At 51.6% G+C, this 22,224-nt stretch overlaps 1 protein-coding gene across 16 annotated transcripts in view; it reads left to right on the top strand.

Moving 5' to 3' along the window:
* Nucleotides 1-20,597, top strand: part of MAST2 (microtubule associated serine/threonine kinase 2) — a 208,308-nt gene extending 187,711 nt beyond the window's left edge. For 14 of the 16 annotated variants that reach the window (XM_072772330.1, XM_072772328.1, XM_072772331.1 and 11 more), the window contains 20 exons: nt 656-865; nt 6,863-6,964; nt 8,004-8,136; nt 8,925-8,986; nt 9,256-9,341; nt 9,792-10,000; nt 11,013-11,151; nt 13,227-13,359; nt 14,144-14,309; nt 14,855-14,956; nt 15,215-15,337; nt 15,495-15,604; nt 15,820-15,974; nt 16,192-16,475; nt 16,584-16,781; nt 17,384-17,607; nt 17,805-17,927; nt 18,319-18,455; nt 18,558-18,751; nt 19,022-20,597. In XM_072772330.1, the coding sequence (XP_072628431.1) occupies nt 656-865; nt 6,863-6,964; nt 8,004-8,136; nt 8,925-8,986; nt 9,256-9,341; nt 9,792-10,000; nt 11,013-11,151; nt 13,227-13,359; nt 14,144-14,309; nt 14,855-14,956; nt 15,215-15,337; nt 15,495-15,604; nt 15,820-15,974; nt 16,192-16,475; nt 16,584-16,781; nt 17,384-17,607; nt 17,805-17,927; nt 18,319-18,455; nt 18,558-18,751; nt 19,022-20,541 (4,410 nt within the window). In that variant the 3' untranslated portion in view covers nt 20,542-20,597. The remainder of the gene's footprint in view (nt 1-655; nt 866-6,862; nt 6,965-8,003; nt 8,137-8,924; nt 8,987-9,255; nt 9,342-9,791; nt 10,001-11,012; nt 11,152-13,226; nt 13,360-14,143; nt 14,310-14,854; nt 14,957-15,214; nt 15,338-15,494; nt 15,605-15,819; nt 15,975-16,191; nt 16,476-16,583; nt 16,782-17,383; nt 17,608-17,804; nt 17,928-18,318; nt 18,456-18,557; nt 18,752-19,021) is intronic. The other 2 variants (XM_072772329.1, XM_072772339.1) reach the window with 1 other exon arrangement.
* Nucleotides 20,598-22,224: the final 1,627 nt, after the last annotated feature.

Genomic DNA, 22,224 nt, shown 5'->3' with positions numbered 1-22,224 from the left:
TTTATACAATCAGGAGGGCTAGTGGCAGGACAGAGGAAAGGAAACCCTAGTTGGTCTGGCAGATGATGTGGGAACTGAGATTAGAAGGAATGATAGGAGTTTGCCAGGCAGGCCTGGCAGGTGAACCCACAGGGAACAGCATAAACAGGTATGAAGCAACATGCTACAGGGGGAGAGCAGCAAACACTTCCAGGTCCTCAGAGCAAATGAGCATACCATCCAAGGATTGGGCGGCGGGGAGACAGATAAGGCCAGATGATAGAGGGCCCTGACTATACTGTTTATGTTTGTTTTAAAGATTTATTTATTTGCGAGAGAGAGCAGAGAGCACACGAGCAGGGGGAGGGGCAAAGGGAGAGGGAGAGAAGCAGACTCCCCACTGAGCAGAGAGCCCCATGCAGGGTTCGATCTCACAACCTGAGCCAAAACTAGGAGTTGAACACTTAACCCACTGAACCTCCTACGTGCCCCTTGACTATATTTAGACTTGACTTAAGGATGATCTTTTCATGTGTCCAGTTGTCAAGTTCCCCAAATGCAGCATCAGGAAACCAGGATCACAGAGCCTATCTTCAGGCTATTACTAGTCCAGGCTGAGCTTCCAACTGAGCTGGAACTAGAAGGGATATGTCACTTTTCCTGCTTATATTTGCAGGCTACCGCACAAATGGAAGAGCGTCTTGCAGAATTCATTTCCTCCAACACTCCAGATAGCGTGTTGCCCTTGGCAGATGGAACCTTGAGCTTTATTCATCATCAGGTGATTGAGATGGCCCGAGACTGCCTGGATAAATCTCGGAATCGTCTCATTACATCACACTACTTCTATGAACTTCAAGAGAATTTAGAGAAACTTATACAAGATGTGAGTATCCTTGTGCTGGAACTCTGGTAAATGCTCCATGAAGTGGTGGGTTATTTATTCCAAGCGAAGATAAAGGCATTAATGGTGTTTCCAATCTTTTCAGCCAGTTTGTCACCTCCTTGCTCATGCAGGACCCACCCCCTTCGGTTCCTCCTCAGTCCCCTGCATTATAATAGAAGCCTGCTTTTTTTCTGATTCCACTTATTCTACCTGAGGCTCCAACATTGGTAGTATTCATAAGTATCTAAGTTTATGACCCAAAGCCTAAAAGTGGCCTCAGTGACTGTGGTGGGTTCTCTTCTAGCTGGAAATACTGTTGTAAGCAGAACCTTCAGACTGGTTCTGCTCAGCCAAAGGAAAACAGACTGGGGCTTGCACTATACTTTTATCTGTTTGCTGACATTGTATTTATGTAATGAGAAGTTTGGTAGTAGGGATTTAGGTGTTTAGAGACCTGATCTTCCCCGTTGTGAAAAGTCTTCTCTGGGAGGCTAGAGATAAAGTAACCAAGAGATGCTCAAGACCAGAGTATACAGTGAGTACCTTTTTTTTTTTTTTTAAGATTTTTATTTATTTATGTTAAAGAGTGCACGCATGTGCGAGTGGCGGGGGAGGAGCAGAGGGAGAGGGAAGGAGAAAGAATCTCAAGCAGACTCTGTTCTTACTGTGAGCCTGACGTAAGCCTGACTCAATCCCATGACCCCAAGATCATGACCTGAGCCAAATCCAAGAGTCAGATGCTCAACCAACTGAGCCACCCAGGTGAGTGAGTTCCCAAGCACTGCTTCCTGTTCCAGGGTTTGCTTTCCTGTTAGCCTCTACGCTAAGGTGGTCAGTTGCCTTCCCACTCAAATCACATGGTATAATACAGTTGCCCTGTATTATACCATAAGTATAGTGGGGAGGACATGTATGCCTTCAAGCACTAGAGTGTTTCCTAATCTAGACCCCTATTACCTCCAGACATGTGACCTTGCTCTGGTGTAGTACCAACTGAGCTGAGAACCCAGAGCTAATGATCAAATAGGACTTCAGTGTGTGAGTCTGGAAATTAGGAGCAGGGAGTTGTTTTGTTTTTAATTAGGAAACAGTTGAATCTAGGGAAAGATGACTAAAGATGACCATGATCATTGCTGTCAAATATTGGAAGATTTCTCATACATAATAGGTGGCAGATGTGTGCCCTTTACTCTCAAAGGCCTGTTAACCAAGTGGGCAAGAGTTACAGTGAGGAAAGTTTTGATTTAATAGATGAAAAAGTGCTTCCTCGTACAAATTTTTTTTTCTGATTTTAGGAGAAATACTTAAATTTGAACATTGTAGAAGTATGATTTTAGCAAACTAAATTCTCATGCAAATCCCTAGCAACTCTTTGTTCAAGAATAACTTTCTAACAGTGGCTAGGAATCTGGGATTGTGGCATCAGGTAAAGAATCAAGGTGGAGTGATTTCCTAGTTTGCCCCTTTATCTAAAATGACCTTCTGAAATGCTAAAGTCAGCATTTGCCCAAAACCTTCAGGCAATTTCCTGACTCATGGCCCTCTGGGAGCCGGCTATTTGGTGCAATCAGAACACTGAATATGGAGTCAGTGCATTCATCTGTTCCCTAATTTGCTAGGCCCTGGGGATGCAGAAAAATCTTCATTGCAGGTTTCAGCTCAAGAACTTCACTGTTGGGTAGCCCTGGTGGCGCAGAGGTTTAGCGCCGCCTGCAGCCCGGGGTGTGATCCTGGAGACCCGGGATCGAGTCCCACATCGGGCTTCCTGCATGGAGCCTGCTTCTCCCTCTGCCTGTGTCTCTGCCTCTCTCGCTCTCTCTGAATGAATAAATAAATAAATCTTAAAAAAAAAAAAAAAAAAAGAACCTCACTGTTGAATGGGGTTCAGACCCATCACCAAGTGAAAGGAACAGCTATCATCTATTAAGTGTCCTGTGTACCAGACGCTACACTGAGTCCTCTGCATGAATTATCTCACTTTTGTGTATTAAAGTGATTGTGATTGATGAGCACTGAATAATAGAGGTCTGTTCTGAGGACAGAGAATATACTAACTCTTCATGGAGGGTTCGGGAAAAGTTGAGTCTTGACGAGTAGGTAGGAGTTCACCAGACCTAGGAAACAGTTTTTTGTTCTTTTTTCTTTTTTTTTTTTTTTTCTGTGAAATTTATTGTTTCCACGTTAAAAAGTTTTTTGAGGGGAAGTATTTTCTTTTTTAACCACATAATGCCCAAAGTAGACCACCATTGTAAGTCATTAACATGTGAATTTTGAATAAGCAAAAGCTACAAAGCCCAAGCTATATACAGATATCTTAGGCATGTTTACAGACCTGTGTGCAACAAAACAAATGTAAACAGTAAATGTATCATGAGAACAATAAAGGATACACAGTGACAACCACTTATGGTCAGTTTGCCCACCAGGAGCTGGCACTAGCCAGCCCTGGAATCAGGCCACTCGGAGAGGTATAAAGGAACTTGGTACATTCCAGGAATTGCAGAGACTAGTTTGGCAGGAATAGGTGAAGGATGCCTGCAGGGGGGGAAAGTTAGTAGATGAATTTGAAAAGTTAGAGCAGGAGGGCAAAGGCTGAAGTGTCTGAGGAGCTTAGATCTTATCATGAAGGCAGTGGGGAAATTGAGTGGTTTTTTTTTAAGATTTTATTTATTTATTATTGAGAGACAGAGACAGAGAGAAAGAGGCAGAGACATAGGCAGGGAGGAGCAGGCTCCATGCGGGGAGCCTGACTTGGGACTCGATCCCGGGCCTCCAGGATCACGCCCTGGGCCCAAGGCAGGCACTAAACCGCTCAGCCACCCGGGCTGCCCTATTGAGTGGTTTTAATTTGGAAAATGACATGGTGAGATTTACATTTAAAATAAAACCACTATAGGTGCACCTGGGTGGCTCAGTTGGTTAAGCAGCTGCCTTTGGCTCAGGTCATGATCCCAGGGTCCTGGGATTGAGCCCCCGCAAGGGGCTCCCTGCTCAGTGGGGAGTCTGCTTCTTCCTCTCCCTCTGCCCTCCCCCTCTGCTTATGTTCTCTGTCAAATAAATGAATAAAATATTTTAATAAAGTCACTATCATTTATAGAGCACTGAGTGCATACTAGACAATACATGATCTCATTTAATTTATCTAATCTTCACAACAACCCACTGTAAGTAAGGTACTGTTATTCTCTAAATCTATAGATGAGGAAACCAAAGCTTTAATAGAGGTTAGGTTTGGGACACCTGGGTGGCTCAGTGGTTAAATGTCTGCCTGCAGCTCAGGGCATGATCCCAGGGTCCTGGGATTGAGTTCCACATCGGGTTCCCCCCAGGGAGCCTGCTTCTCCCTCTGCCTGTGTCTCTGCCTCTCTCTCTCAGCGTCTCCCATGAATAAATAAAATCTTAAAAAAAAGAGGTTAGGTTAGCCCAAGGTAACCCATTTTTTGGTAGCAGAGCTAGAACCCAAACCCAGGTTTGTCTTATTCTAGAGCCTAAGATCTTGTTTTCAAACACTTAATCAACAAACATTGATGTGAGTTATGTAAGAGACACTATGCTAGTCTTGGTGCATAAGGGATAAAAAAGACACGATCTCTCTGTTTACAAGGCTCTACAGTGTAGCTGTAGAAACGGGCAACTAATTATAAAACAACTTGTGGTACCCTGTGGTATGAGCAAACAGAACATAGGAAAGGGAGCAGTTACTTCCTGTTCTCATGGGTTTGAGGGGGGTACAGGCAGAGGACTTAGATGATAGTCCACAGAGTTGATGTTAGGGCTGAATCTTTGAAGAATAAATGAGTTTTCATCAAGTGCCCAGCCTCTCTCTTCATTTCATAACCAGTTTTTTTTAGGTAGTCCTTATTTGCTATTTTTCTTTCCTAACAACCTGTTTACTGCTCAGCCTTCTGCCTTCTACTTTCCCTTCCCACCATCCCACTAAAACTGTTTCAGGCAAAAGTCACCAAGGAACAAACTGACCAATTGCCAAAGAGGTCCCGTGCTCTCTTCCCATCCTGATCTGTCTTCACAGCTCTATACCATGAATCCCTCTTCTGGACCTTTCTCCCTGTTTGGGGTCATGACACTGATCTCTCAAGTCTTACAGTCTTGCTGCCCCTTCACAAGTTCTTTCTCTGCCCATCTCTTGAATGCTGGTGTTCAAGCTGCTTTAGGGAGCACCTCGCTGGCTCAGTTGGAAGAGTATACAACTCTTGATCTCAGGGTTGTGAGTTTGAGCCCCATGTTAGGTAATAGAGATTAACCCCCCCCCCCCAAAAAAAATAAACCCACTTTATTTTTTTAAAAAGATTTATTTATTTATTTATGATAGACATAGAGAGAGAGAGAGAGGCAGAGACACAGGAGGAGAGAGAAGCAGGCTCCATGCCAGGAGCCTGACGTGGGACTCGATCCCTGGACTCTAGGATCGCGCCCTGGGCCAAAGGCAGGCGCTAAACTGCTGAGCCACCCAGAGATCCCTAAACCCACTTTAAAGAAAAATAAATAAAAGTACTAAATGCTGGTGTCCCACAGGGCACCACTCTGTGCGTCGGTTCTCCTCTTCTGCCTTCCTTCACACTCTCCCTGGCAGCTTCATCTCCGTGTCTTCCATTGTCATCTACACACTGAGGACACCCTCCTGGCCTTGTCCTCCTTGTTCTTAGCTCCAGATCCGTGTTGCGGGCTGCTTCACAAAAACTCCTCCGCTTTTCCCAGATTGGTTAGTATTCTTTGGTTGCAAATAATAGAAAACCCACTCAGGAGTAGTATAAGCAGGAAGGGGAAGCTCATTATAATGATGAAAGGGTGGGTCTTAGAGAATTGAAGGCAGGACTGCAGCCTGGCCCTAAGGAACCGCAACCAGAAACCAGAAGCTGTGGAAAGCTCGGGAAGTGGTCGTTCTCCTCTCATGCCTTTCTGTTCTGTGCTGCTTTAGCTCAATCCCTTTGGTAGACGTGACCGGCCCTTTTCACCCGCCAGGAGATTGTATGGTTCGGTCACACAGATAGTAACAGTCTTTCCATCCATTTTTAAAGTCCTAGGAGAGTCATCCACACGGGTGAGCTGTTGGAGGTGGGATGGAAGGGACAGCCACACAATACAAATGTAGCTCCTAGACGTCAGAGCAGTTTCCATAAAAAAGATAAAGTCTCCCGGGCTGAGTGAATACCCAAGAAAGTATCTAGTATAGGTACCTCAAACTCTGCAAGTCCTCTCCACCTACCTTACCTGAACTACTTACATTCTTGTATTTATTTCATTTGTGGGTTCACCGAAATCTCCCTAAAATCGTAGTTGCAGTACCCTTCTCTTGCTGCTTCCAACCCTCAGGTCTGCTCTATCTACATTGTAAATAGCCCCAAGCAAGTCCTCTCCACCTACCTTACCTGAACTACTTACATTCTTGTATTTATTTCATTTGTGGGTTCACCGAAATCTCCCTAAAATCGTAGTTGCAGTACCCTTCTCTTGCTGCTTCCAACCCTCAGGTCTGCTCTATCTACATTGTAAATAGCCCCAAGCTGTTTCTCTCCATTCCTCCTGCCTTGATTTATGCCTTTTTCATGCACATTAACTGCAGTAGCCTGTTAATGGATTTTCCTGCTTTAGGCTTATGCTCTTTAGTGCACTGTCCACACTACAGCCAGAGTGATCTTTCTAAAATACCTATCTGGTCGCCTCACTCCTGCTTTGAAGTCTTTCTATTCCTGACATTCTGCCTGGGGTGGGAAGTGAACAGTGAACGCTCCATTGAGAGTTGCCTCTTGAACTGGGGTCTAGTTGGAGAAACAGGTAAAGCCACATGTGTCTGTGACATTCCCTAGTATCATAGAGTCCTAAAGCTCCCTCTCACAGCGCACTGGCCTTCTCCTTTTCAAAAGTCTCTGTACCACCCAATTGTTTCTCCCTAGAGCCAGCTCTGCCCAGCCCAGTCCTGCATTAGCCCAACCACACTGTGCCAGGGGATTACTTAACCAACCTTTGTCTTCTCTACAGGCTCATGAGCGCTCAGAGAGTTCAGAAGTAGCTTTTGTGATGCAGCTGGTGAAGAAGCTGATGATTGTCATCGCCCGCCCAGCTCGACTCCTGGAATGCTTGGTGAGTGGGCTCCTAGGAGGGTCGGGAGGGGGTGGGCACATAGGGGAAGTCTCCTGCTAACAGCAAAACTGGTAGCACCACTGTCATTTCTGCTGCTGAAGTCCTTACTTGACTATGATATGCCAGCATGGGGGCCCAGACAAGCTCCTGTGAGGAAAATGGCTGGTCCTGAGGGGTAGCAGCCTGGCCCTCTCACACCGAGCAGGGCCCAGGAGAGTGGAGGTCTGGGTGGTCAGGAGCACAGGCCAGGTCGGTCAGCACAAGTCGAGTGCTTCACTTTGTCATGAGGGAGCACCTTATTGAGCACCTACTTCATACCAGTCACTGGGGGGGACACAGACATGAACAAAGCAGAGTGTCTGATCCTAAGGTGCTCCCTCTGCAGTGGAGTTAGTCTTGTAGTGCCTCGTATAGGAGGCATGGAGACCTAGAAATAATAATTATGGTCCTGCAAACAGTGTTGCCACTGAGGTGAGTCCAGGGTGCAAGAGAACAAGTCAGTGCCTCTCTGTGGGCCTTGATTTCCTCACTGAGGTCATAGAAGTGTTAGCAGGGGTTAGCCCAGGCTGTGGCACTTAGTAGGTGCCCAGTGACTGGAACCCTCATGTTTCTGTGCTCCGGATAGATAAAGAGTGCTGTGCTGTCCACATGGCTCTCCAGCCCCTAGCACATGGGGGGTGCTTCGTAAACATCTGAAGGCAGGAATGCGTGTACGTGTGCGCTTATGTGTGACAATACCATCTGGTTCGCAGGAGACTCTGGATCAGATGAATAGGTTGAGCCATCTTGAAACCAAAAAGTCTGGTTCTTATTGTCAGGAAGACAGCCTATGCTTAGGAGGTCTGATCTGGAGCTGACCTGGAAGACAACTTTGTCCCTATTCTTAAGATCCCCGATTCATGATGTTTCTGGGTGCTCGGTGGCAAGTGTCCCATCATAAAGAAAAAGTCTTGTTCATCCTCCTGGGTATGTGCTGTGAAAATCAAAGAGGCGTTCACTTGTAGCCCTCACCACTCACTGTCTCCCTTTCCTGGCACAGGAGTTTGACCCGGAAGAGTTCTACCACCTGTTGGAAGCAGCCGAGGGCCATGCCAAAGAGGGACAAGGGATTAAATGTGACATTCCCCGCTACATCGTTAGTCAGCTGGGCCTCACACGGGATCCACTGGAGGGTGAGCATGCTCCCTGGTGGCTACAGACACACCGTAGCCAACAAGCTCTAACCACGGGAAGGCCACTAGAAGAAGAGGCTTAGACTGGACATGGACACGATCAGAGGCCTCAGGGCCATCTAAAGAACCCAGTGTTCTCTGTCACAGTGTAGCCCCTCCTTCACATTCGTTCACATCCGCCTGGTGTGACCCAACCTGAACTGCCATGGGCCCAGCTGGAGCCTAATGTCAGAAGAGGTCAACAGCAAAGGACTACAATTACATTTTCAAAAATGATCACCTCCTCTGCCTTTTTACCTCCTTTTGGGCCCCCTTACCAGCCTTCCTGTGACTCTGGTGTGGTCCTGACCCAGGGCTTCAGCAGATATCTCCATTCACACTATGCCCCTGTGGAGCGTGGGCTTCTAAGTCACTGGTCTCTAGTCATCCTGCTCCTGCTTCCCTGCTTCCCAACCTCAACGGTGAAGCAGGATGGGGACCAGTAGCCCAACCTTGGGCCCTGTTTTCCAGGAATTGTCCTAAATTTGAGGGAAGCTTTTTAGAATTTGCCAGACCTTGTGAATGGCACTGGACTTCTAGAGATAGGAGTGGCAATGTAATTTGGGAAACAAGTCCAAAAGCTGTGACTCCTCTGAGGATAGAGCCACAGGACTGTACCTGCACCCCAGACTGATGCGGGAAATATTAATGCCTGCCTTGCATGCACCTGTCATGTGATGTGAGTGGACTGCTGAGATGCCTGACATTGCTGCACACACCTTTCTCTTCTGCCCTTGCTTTATTTCTAGAAATGGCCCAGTTGAGCAGCTATGACAGTCCTGACACTCCAGAGACAGATGATTCGGTTGAGGTAAAGACCTTGAGCTTCTGCCCCAATCCTGGAGGCTGGGCCCTATGAACCAAAGGACCACGAGTCCTATTTGAGAGGATGTGTGAAGGTGGAGGGGAGGTATGGATGGTAGCACCTACTATCTCAGAAGCCATTCAGCTCCTGCATTGGGAAGAATGGGTGGGGGCTGCAGCGGGACTAGGCGCTGACCCAATGCTGGGGCTCTGGCTTCCCCAGCACGTGGGCTCTAAGAAGCACGCTTGCCTCTTGCCTTTGCTCTTGTCTTCCAGGGCCGTGGGGCATCTGTGACATCTAAAAGGACGCCCTCTGAGGAGGACTTCGAAACTATTAAACTCATCAGCAATGGCGCCTATGGGTAAAGGCAGGGCTTGGGGTGTGGCCAGGATTGGAGCTAGGTCAGCCCTTGGGCTCTTCCTTCTAGAAGTGTAGGATACCTGATCCTCTGGGCAGCACATGCTCAGGATAGACCCTCTCCGACCTCAGAGCCTCCTGGAGAGAGACAGGAGTTCAGTCCTCTGACATCTGAGCATTGTTCCTTTCTTGACAAGGCCCCCACTCCTCTTGGTAGCACTCCTCCTCTTCCTGAGCTCTGGGGGAGAACTGAACTGTGTCCTCAGGATTAGTGTGTTGGGAAATTGAAGAGCTCTGTGGGCAGGGGCCCAGATCCTTCTCATCGATAAGCACACGCCTGTTCCTTTGGTCTGCGCATTTATAGGGTGTGATTAGACACCCCAGCTCTGGGTGGTGGGGAGCACAGCCCAGTTGCTGAGGGTCCATGGGAGATGGGATGGACTGTGTTTCCCAGGGCTGTATTCCTGGTGCGGCATAAGTCCACCCGGCAGCGCTTTGCCATGAAGAAGGTCAACAAGCAGAACTTGATCCTTCGGAACCAGATCCAGCAGGCCTTTGTGGAGCGTGACATATTGACCTTTGCTGAGAACCCCTTTGTGGTCAGCATGTTCTGCTCCTTTGAGACCAAGCGCCACCTGTGCATGGTGATGGAGTATGTTGAAGGTACTGTGGGAAAGGTGGCCTGGCAGGGAGACCAAGGCACAATGTGAGGCTTAGCCCTAAGCTGTGACCAACAGCTTTGTATAGGAGTAAAGTTTCAGGGCCCAGCTTCCCAATCTCTCTTTGGCATTGGTTTCTGCCTTAGGATCTCAGAGACCATTTGACCACAGTGGGCACAAGGCTCCCTGCCCCTCACAGGGAGAGGCTTCTGGAATAGTAGCTGCCATGAGGCTGCCCATGTCAGGTGCAAAGACAGGCTTTCTGGGACAAGATGTATCAGCCCAACAGCTGTAGAATCCTGCATCCCAAAGCCTGGATGGTCTCTACTGCTGGGGCCAGGCAGGAACAAAGGAGATAGCAGGCCACACAAGCCCAGGGTTGCATGCTGGGAGGACTGCAAATGGACCCTCAGAAAAAAGAAATGCCATTTCCCTGACCGATGGCTTGTGAAGGGGACGCCCCTTAAGGCCACACAGAAGCTCTGGGGATGGAGTAGAAGAGCATAGTGGGGCATCTGGGGAGAGATGGCAGCTGCGTACAGCTTCCAAAGACACTTTGCTTAAGTCTTGAAGTTGAAACTGAACAACACTCTCCTTTTAATTCAGAGAGTACGTGCTGGGAGTTCACAAGGTTACCTTGTTCAAAAACCAAAGGCTAGTCAACAGGAAGGACATAAGTGGACAAAATGCTGAAGTCTCAGTCAGATGTGTTCATTGTATACAGGACTTCCACCCTAAAATAACTTTGCTCTACCCTTGCAAGTCCCCTGGAGGACAGATTCCTACCCTCTGGCCTGAACAGTGGCCTTGACAGCCATTGGCAGATTCACCTCCTGCCGACTCCTCTCCACACTCTGTCTGCACCCAGACCAGCAGCATAAGAGCTAGATTCCCAGTCTCTAGCACTGGGGTGTTCCATGAGGCTCTCTCTTCTAGGGCCTCGGAGACTATAAGCCTGAGACAATCCTGAGTAGGGAACTCGATCCTTCCTTCATACTGTTCTGGGCTTGTTACAGGAGGAGACTGTGCCACTCTATTGAAGAACATTGGGGCCCTGCCCGTGGACATGGTGCGTCTGTACTTTGCGGAAACCGTGTTAGCCCTGGAATACTTACACAACTACGGCATCGTGCACCGTGACCTCAAGCCTGACAAGTACGCCCCCTCTCTGGGTCCCTTGTCCAAGGTTTCCCTCTTGGGTCTCTATAGATAAATGGGGGCAGACATAGCATGTTTGGATTTATCCCAGAATGGCTGCCAGAAAACAGTGCTCATGTGGGTCTCTATCTAGGCTTACTACTCGAGCCCCTGACCATCCCAAATGCAAAGACCATTGCTAGCCATTCTGGCAGTGGCATCATAAGACCTGTAAGAGTCATGTAAGAGTCACTAAGGAGCTCATCTAAGGGAACAAAGGAGGAACAGAAGAATCGGCATCTAGGAGATGGCCGAGCAAGTGTTCTGACATTTACTGACCTCTCTGGGCCAAGTGCTATAATCTGGGTTGTTTGTCTTTTTAAAAAAAAAGATTTATTTATTCATGAGAGACACAGAGAGAAGGCGGAGACACAGGCAGAGGGAGAAGCAGGCTCCCCTCAGGGAACCCGATGTGGAACTCGATCCCAGATCCTGGGATCACACCCTGAGCCAGAGGCAGATGCTCAACCACTGAACCACCCAGGCGTCCGTATAATCTGGGTTGTAAAATAATCCCTGACCTATAGAACTTTAGTATGGGAAACAGAAATATCTGCATATAGGCTACTTCTCAGAGGGCATTGGTCAGATGGGAAAAGATGAGAGGAGCTTTCTAAAGCCAGGAAGCAGGATTTGCAAAAGGTGCACAAGTATCCGAGAATGTGATCCAGGAACTACAGTACAGTATGCGGAGACTGAGATTGTTAATTGGTCAGAGTAGTAAGAGGTAAGGCTAGAGAGAGAGGCAGGGATTGGGTTATCAAGAGTCATTTTGTAAAGTAAGTTTTATTTTTATTTATTTATTTTTTAAAGTGGGTTTTATTTTAAAGGGTCCTAGCAAGTCTTCAGAGGGCCTGTTAGCCAAAGGTATGTGATAGAATGGCACACTCAGATTGTGGTTTAAGTTTAGAAACAGCACTCTGCCAGCAGGAAAATGGTGAGGCTGTTGCAGTAGACCAAGCCCAAACCAACCGTGCCTGCAGGATGCGAAAGAGAGGGGATATTGTTAGGAAGTAGAAAGGAAACCAACAGGTAGGGGTGAGGTAGGAGAGAAGGGAGCAGGAGTGGGGGATATCTTCCAGATTCCCCGTCAGGACTAGTGCATGGGGATAAGCCTCTGTTGTGGAAAATGGCTTTGACACTAGACAGACCGGAGTTCAGATGACCACTTGTTAATTCCTTGAGCTTGGATCCATTAATCAAACCTGAGAGCCTCCTGTTCCTTGCCTTTAAAATGGGATAATAGTTCCTATTTTGTTGTGTTAGTTACTCTGTTTTAAGACGTTTCAGGAGCCAGAATATCTTTATAAATAATCAATAAAGTACTTTTCACAGAGCTCAGAGATAAAGGTCATTTTCTGTGGAGAGGACCAGTTAGGTATGACTCTGTTTGGAAGGGTTGAGTTCACGGTGCTTGTAAGACATCTGGGCCGTTAGTGGGCACAGAGCTCATAAAAGAAGTCAGATGCTGTTTGGGAATCCTAGAATAAAGGGGCAGTCGGGTGAAGCCCTTGTCATGAAATGAAATGACTCGGGGTGAATATGTGACAGGAGAAGAAAGAGACCATTTTCTATGAGATCCTCTCTCAGTTTCTCCCAGCCAACCCTTCTAGAAAACCACCTGTGGATATAGAACAAGATTATGGGCCCCTCTCCCCTCACCCTGAGCGGGGTACTGTAGACACCCAGGGAGGAGAGGGGCCTACGTGTGGCTGCAGCCTTGGAATGAGCCTGATTGCTCTGTGGACAAAGTGTCCCCAGCTGGCTGGTCCCTGTTCCCAGTCCAGAATACAGCTGAGGGTAGTAAACATTGATGAGTTGGGGGAATGGGCAAAAGGCAGGCTGGCTGTTCATGCAGAATGTAGTCCTCACGAAGCCAGAGATATTTTTTCTTTCATAGCTGCCTGTCTCCCTTCTGAAGCTACCCTGTTATGCCCTACGGGAGCCTGTAGAAGGCTGAGTGGCACAATTTGACATATGCTAAAATCAGTACTCCAGGAAATAACCCCATACTTGTGTGTCTGATTTCCCAGCCTCCTGATTACATCCATGGGGCACATCAAGCTTACTGACTTTGGCCTTTCTAAAATTGGCCTCATGAGCCTGACCACAAACTTGTACGAGGGCCACATTGAAAAGGATGCCCGGGAGTTCCTGGACAAGCAGGTGAGGAAGGATGGTTGAGACCTTGGGGGTTGAGTTTCAGACTTGAGAATAAGGGTGAGGAGCCACATGCTTATTACCCTGTAGCTAGATGTTAAGATGGGAATTCCTATCTTTTCCACCTTTTGGTTCCAAGGAGGCACTGAGATAGGTAGGACGTTTGGTAAATGGGGTGGGCCACAAGAATCATATGGATATAAATCCAAAATCATCTCCTTCCTCAGGGTTTGGGGAAAATAGGTCATATAACCATTGTTACTCTCAGAGACTAACAAGAGATTAGTCCTGAACCTCCTGGCCTCAGGCAGGGGCAAGGCTCTTCTGAAGCCTGTTGTTCTTAGAACACAGCTCCAAGTTTCCACTGGGTTGTGGCCAAGCTTCCTGAGAGTAGCCTCTGGATGTTCCCTGATTTGACAGTTCAGTTGGTGACTGTTTGCAAGTCCCTGTCATAGTCATGTGACTGTAGGATCTGTCCTTTGAGAGACTGGAAGGCAGAGGCCAGGTGTGGGAACTTTATGCCACAAAGAGATGTTGAGGGCTCAGGGAGTGGTTGTTCCAGGATAGAATTACATGTTTTGGTTCATTAGAAAGTACATAAACTCCCCCCAACCAACAGTTCCAACTCTGATACCATGGGTTCCTATTGATCTTGTTCTTTAACCAAAGTAAGCTGAGTCTTCATTCAGAGACTTTTCTTCTCCAGAGGTGGGAATATCCCCACCCCTTCGGCTGTCACGCCAGTGTGCTGCCTCAGTATGCTGAGCCAGCCTGGCTTCTCTTTGCCCAGGTATGCGGGACCCCGGAGTACATTGCACCTGAGGTGATCCTGCGTCAGGGCTATGGGAAGCCAGTGGACTGGTGGGCCATGGGCATAATCCTGTATGAGTTCCTGGTGGGTTGCGTCCCTTTCTTTGGAGATACTCCGGAAGAGCTCTTTGGGCAAGTGATCAGTGGTAGGTATCATCACCCTGGCACACTGGGGAGACAGAGTCTGGATCCACAAATATGATTTATACATGCACCTCTGAGGCTTATGAGTTCTTATTCTGAATTGTGTATGCTTGCCCCTTAGATGTGTGCATGTGTATGTACAAGTGTACTCTGTCACCTGGGGCTTGTTCTGTTTGTGTTCATGTCTCTCCCATATGGACATGAGTGTGCCTGTGGTGTGTGTGTGTGTGTGTGTGGCCTATGAGTATACGTTTGTGGTTGTGTGAGGGTACTAGTGTCTAAAGCGTAAAGCCAGGCTAAGCTAGAGCTTCAGGACAGGGGAAGGCCTGGATCCCAGGGCTGCCCATGGGGGAGGGTGTGTAGGAGGTCAGGACTCTATAGAACTTAAGGAGTTGGTCCCAGGCAAGGCTTTCAGGGGCTCTAGGGCCCTCTAGGCCTCTCTCCCCATATCTTATCCTGGGACCCTCCTCTTTATCTCCCCACTCCACCTGCAGCCTCAGAGGCCCTCCTCTAACCCACTCCTTCCCTCTTACCCCCAACTCTTCAGATGAGATTGTGTGGCCTGAGGGGGATGATGCACTGCCACCAGATGCCCAGGACCTCACATCTAAACTGCTCCACCAGAACCCTCTGGAGAGACTGGGGACAGGTAGGACAGGCCCCACTGACCTTTCTCATAACTTGGAAGAGGGAAGAGGGAGATTGAGTTCATGTATCCGGGAAGCTGGGGCTTCAGGTGTGGACAGCGTGTCTGATCCTGAGACCGCCTTGCTCCTGTGGGCACAAGAAGGTGCTGGAGCTGAGGCCTCAGGACTGGCCTCTTGAGGTCTCGGCTCTCACTGGACTTGCTGGCCTGGACTCCACGCGGCTCACCCCGAGCCCTTGCCCACACCCTTCCTGTCTACAGGCAGTGCCACTGAGGTGAAGCAGCACTCATTCTTTACTGGTCTGGACTGGACAGGACTTCTTCGCCAGAAGGCTGAATTTATTCCTCAACTGGAATCAGAAGATGACACCAGCTACTTTGACAGTAAGGCCACTGGTGGGACAGGGAGGAGTGGGTATCCTACCTGTCTGCCCAGAAACACCTGTGCCCCTGAACTTGGCATCAGGAGCAAGGTCTGATAAGGGTCCTAAGGAGGCACCCCAGGGGCTCTGAGGGGACCTGTCCTGCGTGTCTGACCCAGCCCGCTCAGAGCGCTACCAGCACGTGGACTCCGAGGACGAGGACGAAGCGAGTGAGGATGGCTGCCTGGAGATCCGCCAGTTCTCCTCGTGCTCTCCGAGGTTCAGTAAGGTGCGACAGAGCAGGCGCAGGCTGGGGCTGCTGGGAGGAGCAGGGGATGGGGCCGGACCTGCAAATGAGATACCCAGACGCCCTTCCGGCCTGACAGGCCCTGAAGGGTCACCTGGTATGGAAGAGGGAAGGGGAGAACTGGTTCCAGTTCCTGGGTGTCAGAAGGGAGGTGTGGCCATCGGGGCCTGTCCCCAGCGCAGACCCTGTGCCCACAGGTGTATAGTAGCATGGAGCGGCTCTCACTGCTCGAGGAGCGCCGGGCACCAGCCCCCACCAAGCGCAGCCTGAGCGAGGAGAAGGACGACCGCTCTGATGGCCTGGCAGGGCTGAAGGGCCGAGACCGGAGCTGGGTGATTGGCTCCCCTGAGATGTGAGCACCCAGAGCTCACCCTCGTTGTTATAGATCGGGGGTGGGATTTGGATGCGGGCAGAGTACTGGTGACAGTGAGGGGGCGTCACAGCATGACTTCCAGAGGAATGTCTGAGGAAAAAGGTTCTGTGACTTATAACCCTTGTGAGCCCCTATGGGAGCCTAGGCTGGAGGAGGGAAACTGCCTGTGTCTCACCCTGGGCCTCGTGTCTCTCAGATTGCGGAAGCGGCTGTCAGTGTCCGAGTCCTCTCACACGGAGAGTGACTCAAGCCCTCCACTGACGGTGCGACGCCGCTGCTCAGGCCTCCTGGATGCCCCTCGCTTCCCTGAGGGCCCCGATGAGGCCAGCAGCACCCCCAGGAGACAGCAGCAGGAGGGTACATGGCTTCTGACACCCCCTTCTGGAGAAGGGGTATCTGGGCCCGTCCCCGAACGGACAGTGGAGCGGCGGCTGAAGCTAGACGAGGAGCCCATTGGCCAGAGCTCCGGTTCCAGCCCAGGTGTGGCCCCGCAGGTGGCCCGAGGGCCTGGAACAGAGGATACGGCAGGCAGGCAGGGTGGGGAGGCTCGGCTGCATAGCATGGTTCATTGCTCCCTTGGGCCCACAGCTGTGGAGACCCGAGGAAGCCGTGGGACCCCACAGCCAACCGAGGGAGCGGCGGCCAAGGCCATCAGTGACCTGGCGGTACGCAGGGCCCGCCACCGGCTGCTCTCCGGGGACTCTGTGGAAAAGCGCACCACTCGCCCCATCAACAAAGTGATCAAGTCTGCCTCAGCCACAACCCTGTCCCTCCTCATCCCTGCAGGTAGGGCCCCCAGGGAACTCAGCTAAAGCTCGCAGGAGGGGCCTTGGAATCTCTGTGGGCCTGCGGCAGGAGTCTGGGCATTGTGTATTGAGGAGCAGGTATCCGGGAGACTGTGTCACTGAGCCTCCTGGTTGTGAGGCCAGAGGTCTGTAAAGCTGTGCCTTGTGCCTTGATGTTGGGTGGCGTGTGCATGTGCCACAGGATGGCGCTGGGTAAGGAGCACAAGTTCTGAGGCAGCTTACATTCGGATCCTGGTTCCGTCACCAAGTGGCTCTTTGACAAAATTGCTTGACCTCTGAGCTTTGAGTTCCTCATCCAAACAGTAGTGGTAGCTCATGGGGTCATGGCGATGTCTGAACATGGACGAAGAACATCTGTGGCCCCTGATGGATGCAAGTACGCACTCTGCTAGCTGCCATCGCCTCCTGGGGAGGGTCTGCGCATGTGAGGAGCTCTGCTGCTCCAAGTCTGCAGGGAGCGCATCCCTGGGCTTGGGCTCTGCCTGTGACGACAGTGGCCTGGGGTCAGTGGCCTGGGTGGGGCTGGGAGTACAGCCAGGCTCGGGTCCTCTGGCCTGCTCAGTCCTGTCTTTCCTTCTCCAGAACACACCTGCTCCCCACTGGCCAGCCCCATGTCCCCACATTCCCAGTCATCCAACCCATCATCCAGGGACTCTTCTCCAAGCAGGGACTTCTTGCCAGCCCTCAGCAGCTCGAGGCCCCCCATCATCATCCACCGAGCTGGCAAGAAGTATGGCTTTACCCTGCGAGCCATCCGTGTCTACATGGGTGACTCGGATGTCTACACTGTGCACCACATGGTGTGGGTATGTCTGGCCATCGAGACCTGTTGTCTCCCGATTTCATCACTCCTTTGCCTTCCCCTTGCCAGTGCCTGCCTGTCCCTGCTTCTGTCTCTGCCCACACTATCCTCAGGGGTCCAAGGGAGGTGGGTCACCGCGGCAGCAGGCCCCATACTTCACGCTCAGGCTCCAGGCTGAGGACTGTTCTCCCCCTGGGGCAGCACGTGGAGGATGGCGGTCCAGCCAGTGAGGCGGGGCTTCGTCAGGGTGACCTCATCACTCACGTCAATGGGGAGCCTGTGCACGGGCTGGTGCACACAGAGGTGGTGGAGCTGATTCTGAAGGTTAGTGCCGGCTGTGCCTCTGGGGTCCCTAGATGTCCCCAGCCTGGTGAGTCCGTGACTGGCCATAGGGGACTGGGAGAGATGCGTACCCATAGCAGTGGGTTTTCACGGGAAAGCAACATCCTCACTGACCAAGGCCCAGGGATCCTTCTGAGACATGGATAGGACCGAAGAACAAGACAGATGAACCTCTTCTCTACTGTCTCAACCCCAAACCGCCCAGGCTCAAGTTGGAGCCATTTCCTAATCTGTGGGGAGGGAAGGCAGGCCTGCGGTTCAGACTTGTGGGTGCAAGGGCAAGAGCTCGGGCGTGGTGTAGCCACGCCAAGGGTAAGGGTGGGAGCAAGAGGACCTTCCCTGCCTTAGCTTGGGTTCCTGCTCTGTTCCCCAGAGTGGAAACAAAGTGTCCATTTCAACCACGCCCTTGGAGAACACGTCCATTAAAGTGGGGCCAGCTCGGAAGGGCAGCTACAAGGCCAAGATGGCCCGGAGGAGTAAGCGAAGCCGGGGCAAAGATGGGCAAGAAAGGTGAGCCAGACTGAGCCACGAGGGGGCTAGTGTGTCCTGGGGTCCCTGGTGTCTGGACCCGGTCGGTATATGCTGTGCCCTGTGACACCCTTGTTTCTGCAGCAGAAAAAGGAGCTCCCTGTTCCGGAAGATCACCAAGCAGGCATCCCTGCTGCACACCAGCCGCAGCCTTTCCTCCCTTAACCGATCCTTATCATCAGGGGAGAGCGGGCCCGGCTCTCCCACACACAGCCACAGCCTCTCCCCCCGGTCTCCCACTCAGGGCTACCGAGTGACCCCCGATGCTGTGCATTCAGGTATGAAGTACTCCCCGCAGATGGCAGAGGCAGCCCCTCTGTGCTTCTCCGTGGTCCCACTCTGAAACTCACCCCACCCCCGAAAGACCCCCGCAGTCTCAGGGAGGAGGGGACAGGGCTGGAGAAGGACTTTCTGTAACTTGGACTCTGGATCACTGGTGGGGTCACCTTGATCCTGGGACATCCCAGGGCTAGGCCTGTCTCGCCCGCAGTCGTGTCTGTCTGCTAACATTGCTCTGCCTTTGTCTGTGTGTCTGTCCATGTGCGAAGTGGGAGGGAATTCGTCACAGAGCAGCTCCCCCAGCTCCAGCGTGCCCAGTTCTCCAGCCGGCTCTGGGCACACACGGCCCAGCTCCCTGCACGGCCTGGCACCCAAGCTCCAGCGCCAGTACCGCTCTCCACGGCGCAAGTCGGCCGGCAGCATCCCATTGTCCCCACTGGCCCACACCCCTTCCCCACCGCCAGCAGCTTCACCCCAGCGCTCCCCATCACCCCTATCTGGCCACGGAGCCCAGGCCTTTCCCGCCAAGCTTCACTTGTCGCCGCCCCTGGGCAGGCAGCTCTCACGGCCCAAGAGTGCGGAGCCGCCCCGCTCACCACTACTCAAGAGAGTACAGTCAGCTGAGAAACTGGCGGCTGCACTTGCTGCTTCTGAGAAGAAGCTAGCCACTTCTCGGAAGCAGAGCCTTGACCTGCCCCACCCCGAGCTAAAGAAGGAACTGCCGCCCAGGGAAGTCGGCCCTCTGGAGGCAGTCGGGACCAGAAGCGTGCTGTCTGGGAAGGGGCCACTGCCAGGAAAGGGGGTGCTGCAGCCTTCTCCATCGTGGGCCCTAGGCACCCTCCGACAGGACCGAGCCGAACGGCGAGAGTCGCTGCAGAAGCAGGAAGCCATCCGTGAGGTGGACTCCTCAGAGGATGACGCCGAGGAGGGGCCCGAGAACAGCCAAGGTGCACAGGAGCTGAGCTTAGCACCAGCACCTGCAGCGGGCCAGGTCCCACCCCTCAGAGGAGCGGGTGAGGAAGAGGATGCCTTCTTGGCCAGGGACCCCAAGAGCCAGGGCCCGATGGTCCCAGGCCTATTGACAGAGGTCACCCTGAAGCCTCCCGGAATGGAAGTCCCTAGTGTCCCCCAGAGGAGACTTGGGGCCCCACAGGCCTCTGAGGAGGCTGCCAGGTGCTCATCGGCGGCCTCCGGGCTCGGGGAGGCTGGACCCGCAGACCCCACCCCTCCTGAAGGCTGCTGGAAGGCCCAGCACTTCCACACCCAGGCACTAACAGCACTTTGTCCCAGCTCTTCAGGACTTCTCCCCACCAGTCGCCCTGCTGCCTCCTCCACCACTGGAGAGCCAGGCCCATGGTCTTGGAAATCTTTTATTGAGAATCCAGACAGGGCATCCCCAAGCAGAAAGGCAACAGTGGGAGGTGGGATGGCCAGCTCCCAGGATGTGGAGACCATAACTGCAGCCCACCCTGAGAGCCTGTCTTCCAGACAGGAGGGGAAGTCATGGCCACCTGGTGCCCCTGGGCTGGTCTGTCCCCCTCGCGAGTTTCCCCACCAAAGCTGGCTATGGGAGCCCAAGTGTGCAGAGAGAGAGAAAGAGGAGCCAGCCCTGGGCATCACCAAAGTACCTGATGCTTCAGGTGACAGGAGGCAGGACGTTCCATGCCGAAGCTGCCCCGTCACCCAGGAGTCTGGGCCCAACCCGCTCCGGAGGGGCCGAGACCCAGGGGGCCCTCAAAAGCATCAGGACTTGACATTGGTACCTGATGAGCTTTTAAAGCAAACATAGCAGTTGTTTGCCATTTCTTGCACTCAGACCTGTGTAATACATGCTCTTGGAAACCATCTTTGTCTTTTGCTTCTTTCTTTCAGTCAACACAAATGTACCTCAAGGTTGTGTTGCTGCTGGGAATACAGTGGTGAATCACACACTTTGCACTCCCTGTCGGGAGGGTTGCCGAGCCCTACCCTACTTGGCTTCCCAGAGACCATGACATCTGAGCTCAAACCTGAAGAACAGATGATAGGTGGTAGTTGCTGGGTTAGAAGAGTAGGAGTACCCAGGCAAAGAGTTCAGCACTTACCATATACCTGGTATAGTCAAGGAACTGAAGCCAAAGTGGAAATGGGTCAAGTGAGTTAGGCAAAAGCCATATTTAATACTTCCAGGAGTTTAGACTTTCTTTTTTTTTTTTTTTTTTTTTTTTTTTGAGTTTAGACTTTCTATAGGTGATGGGGAACCACAGAAGACCACGTAGCAACTAATATCTCCGCCTAACAGAAGGGGGACCTCAGGTTTTCAGATCGTGACATAGCTTGGGCAGAACTAGGATTAGAACCTAGGTTTCTCCTTGACTCCAGAAGCCACCTTGATCTTCTAACTTGAAGTGGTTCATAGCCAGAAAATGAGGGAAAAAAGGTGGAGGGAGGAGGGGAGTTAAACTTGGATATATTTGAGGTACTTGATGGACACCCAGAAGATAACTGGATGCATGGGCCAGGAACTCAGTGGGGATCTAGACTGAAGATAGAAATTTGAGAACCATCAGTGTGTATCAATAGTGGTACACGGAGGAGCACTAGCATTTAAGGCAATGAAAGACTTAGAAGCAGCAGCTAGAATAGAGTCCACTCCTACAATCCAAGAGAGGGAAGAGTTTTGAATGGTTGGGGACGTTAGTTACTTGTTAAAAGGCCCACTTAAGATGAAACTACAGACCTGACCATGTTTGTAGCCAGTGAGCCCTCCCTGGGCCTTTGTCAGGCCTCCTTACCCCTGGAGGTGGGCAGCCCCCAGCGAGTAGGACTGCACGCAGCAGGTGGGTGAGTGGATGGCGGAGTGGGGAGGACGTCTACGGGGTCATTGTGCTGGAGGAGTCCGGGGCTGGCATCGCCCAGCCAGGAGTAGGGCTATGGTGCAGTACCTCTGACGCAGGCCTTTTCAAACTGGTCTTGCACTAACTCCCATAATCCAATGCTTAGGTTTGAAGGAGAGGCCTGGGGTAGGGGCAGGGGTGGGGGATGTCTCAGGCCACTGGCTGGGTGCCTCATGCACCCCACCGCTTCCGTAACCTTGCACGGAGAAGGCTGTGGCCGCCAGGGGGCGTGCCCTGCCCATGGTGCCTGAGACCACAAGTTGTCTGGCCCTTCAGTCCCTTCCTGAACTCCCTCCTTCCTTCAGTCCCTCACGGACAGCAGACCCTCAGCCAGCCTGTACCGGATGCTGGGCCCACAGGCAACTGGTTGCCTGCGGGAGCCTCCCGTGTAGATCAGGATCTGGCTACCCAGCAGAGGTGGAGGAGGTGGGGCAGGCACATCAACAGTTTGAAAAGGAACCTGCCCCCTCGGGGTTGGAAGTGGGGGGGGAGGGAGTAGGCACAGGTTGCAAAGCATCCTGCAATGCACAGGCAGCTGCCCGAGTGCCAGTGGTGCTCCCTTTGAGAGACTGCCAGATTAGCCTGAGGGGAGCAGA

Source organism: Canis lupus, chromosome 13 (assembly GCF_048164855.1).
Source record: "Canis lupus baileyi chromosome 13, mCanLup2.hap1, whole genome shotgun sequence".
Taxonomy (NCBI): domain Eukaryota; kingdom Metazoa; phylum Chordata; class Mammalia; order Carnivora; family Canidae; genus Canis; species Canis lupus.
Note: the sequence above shows the minus strand (reverse complement) of the source record. Positions and strands in the feature narration are given on the sequence as shown.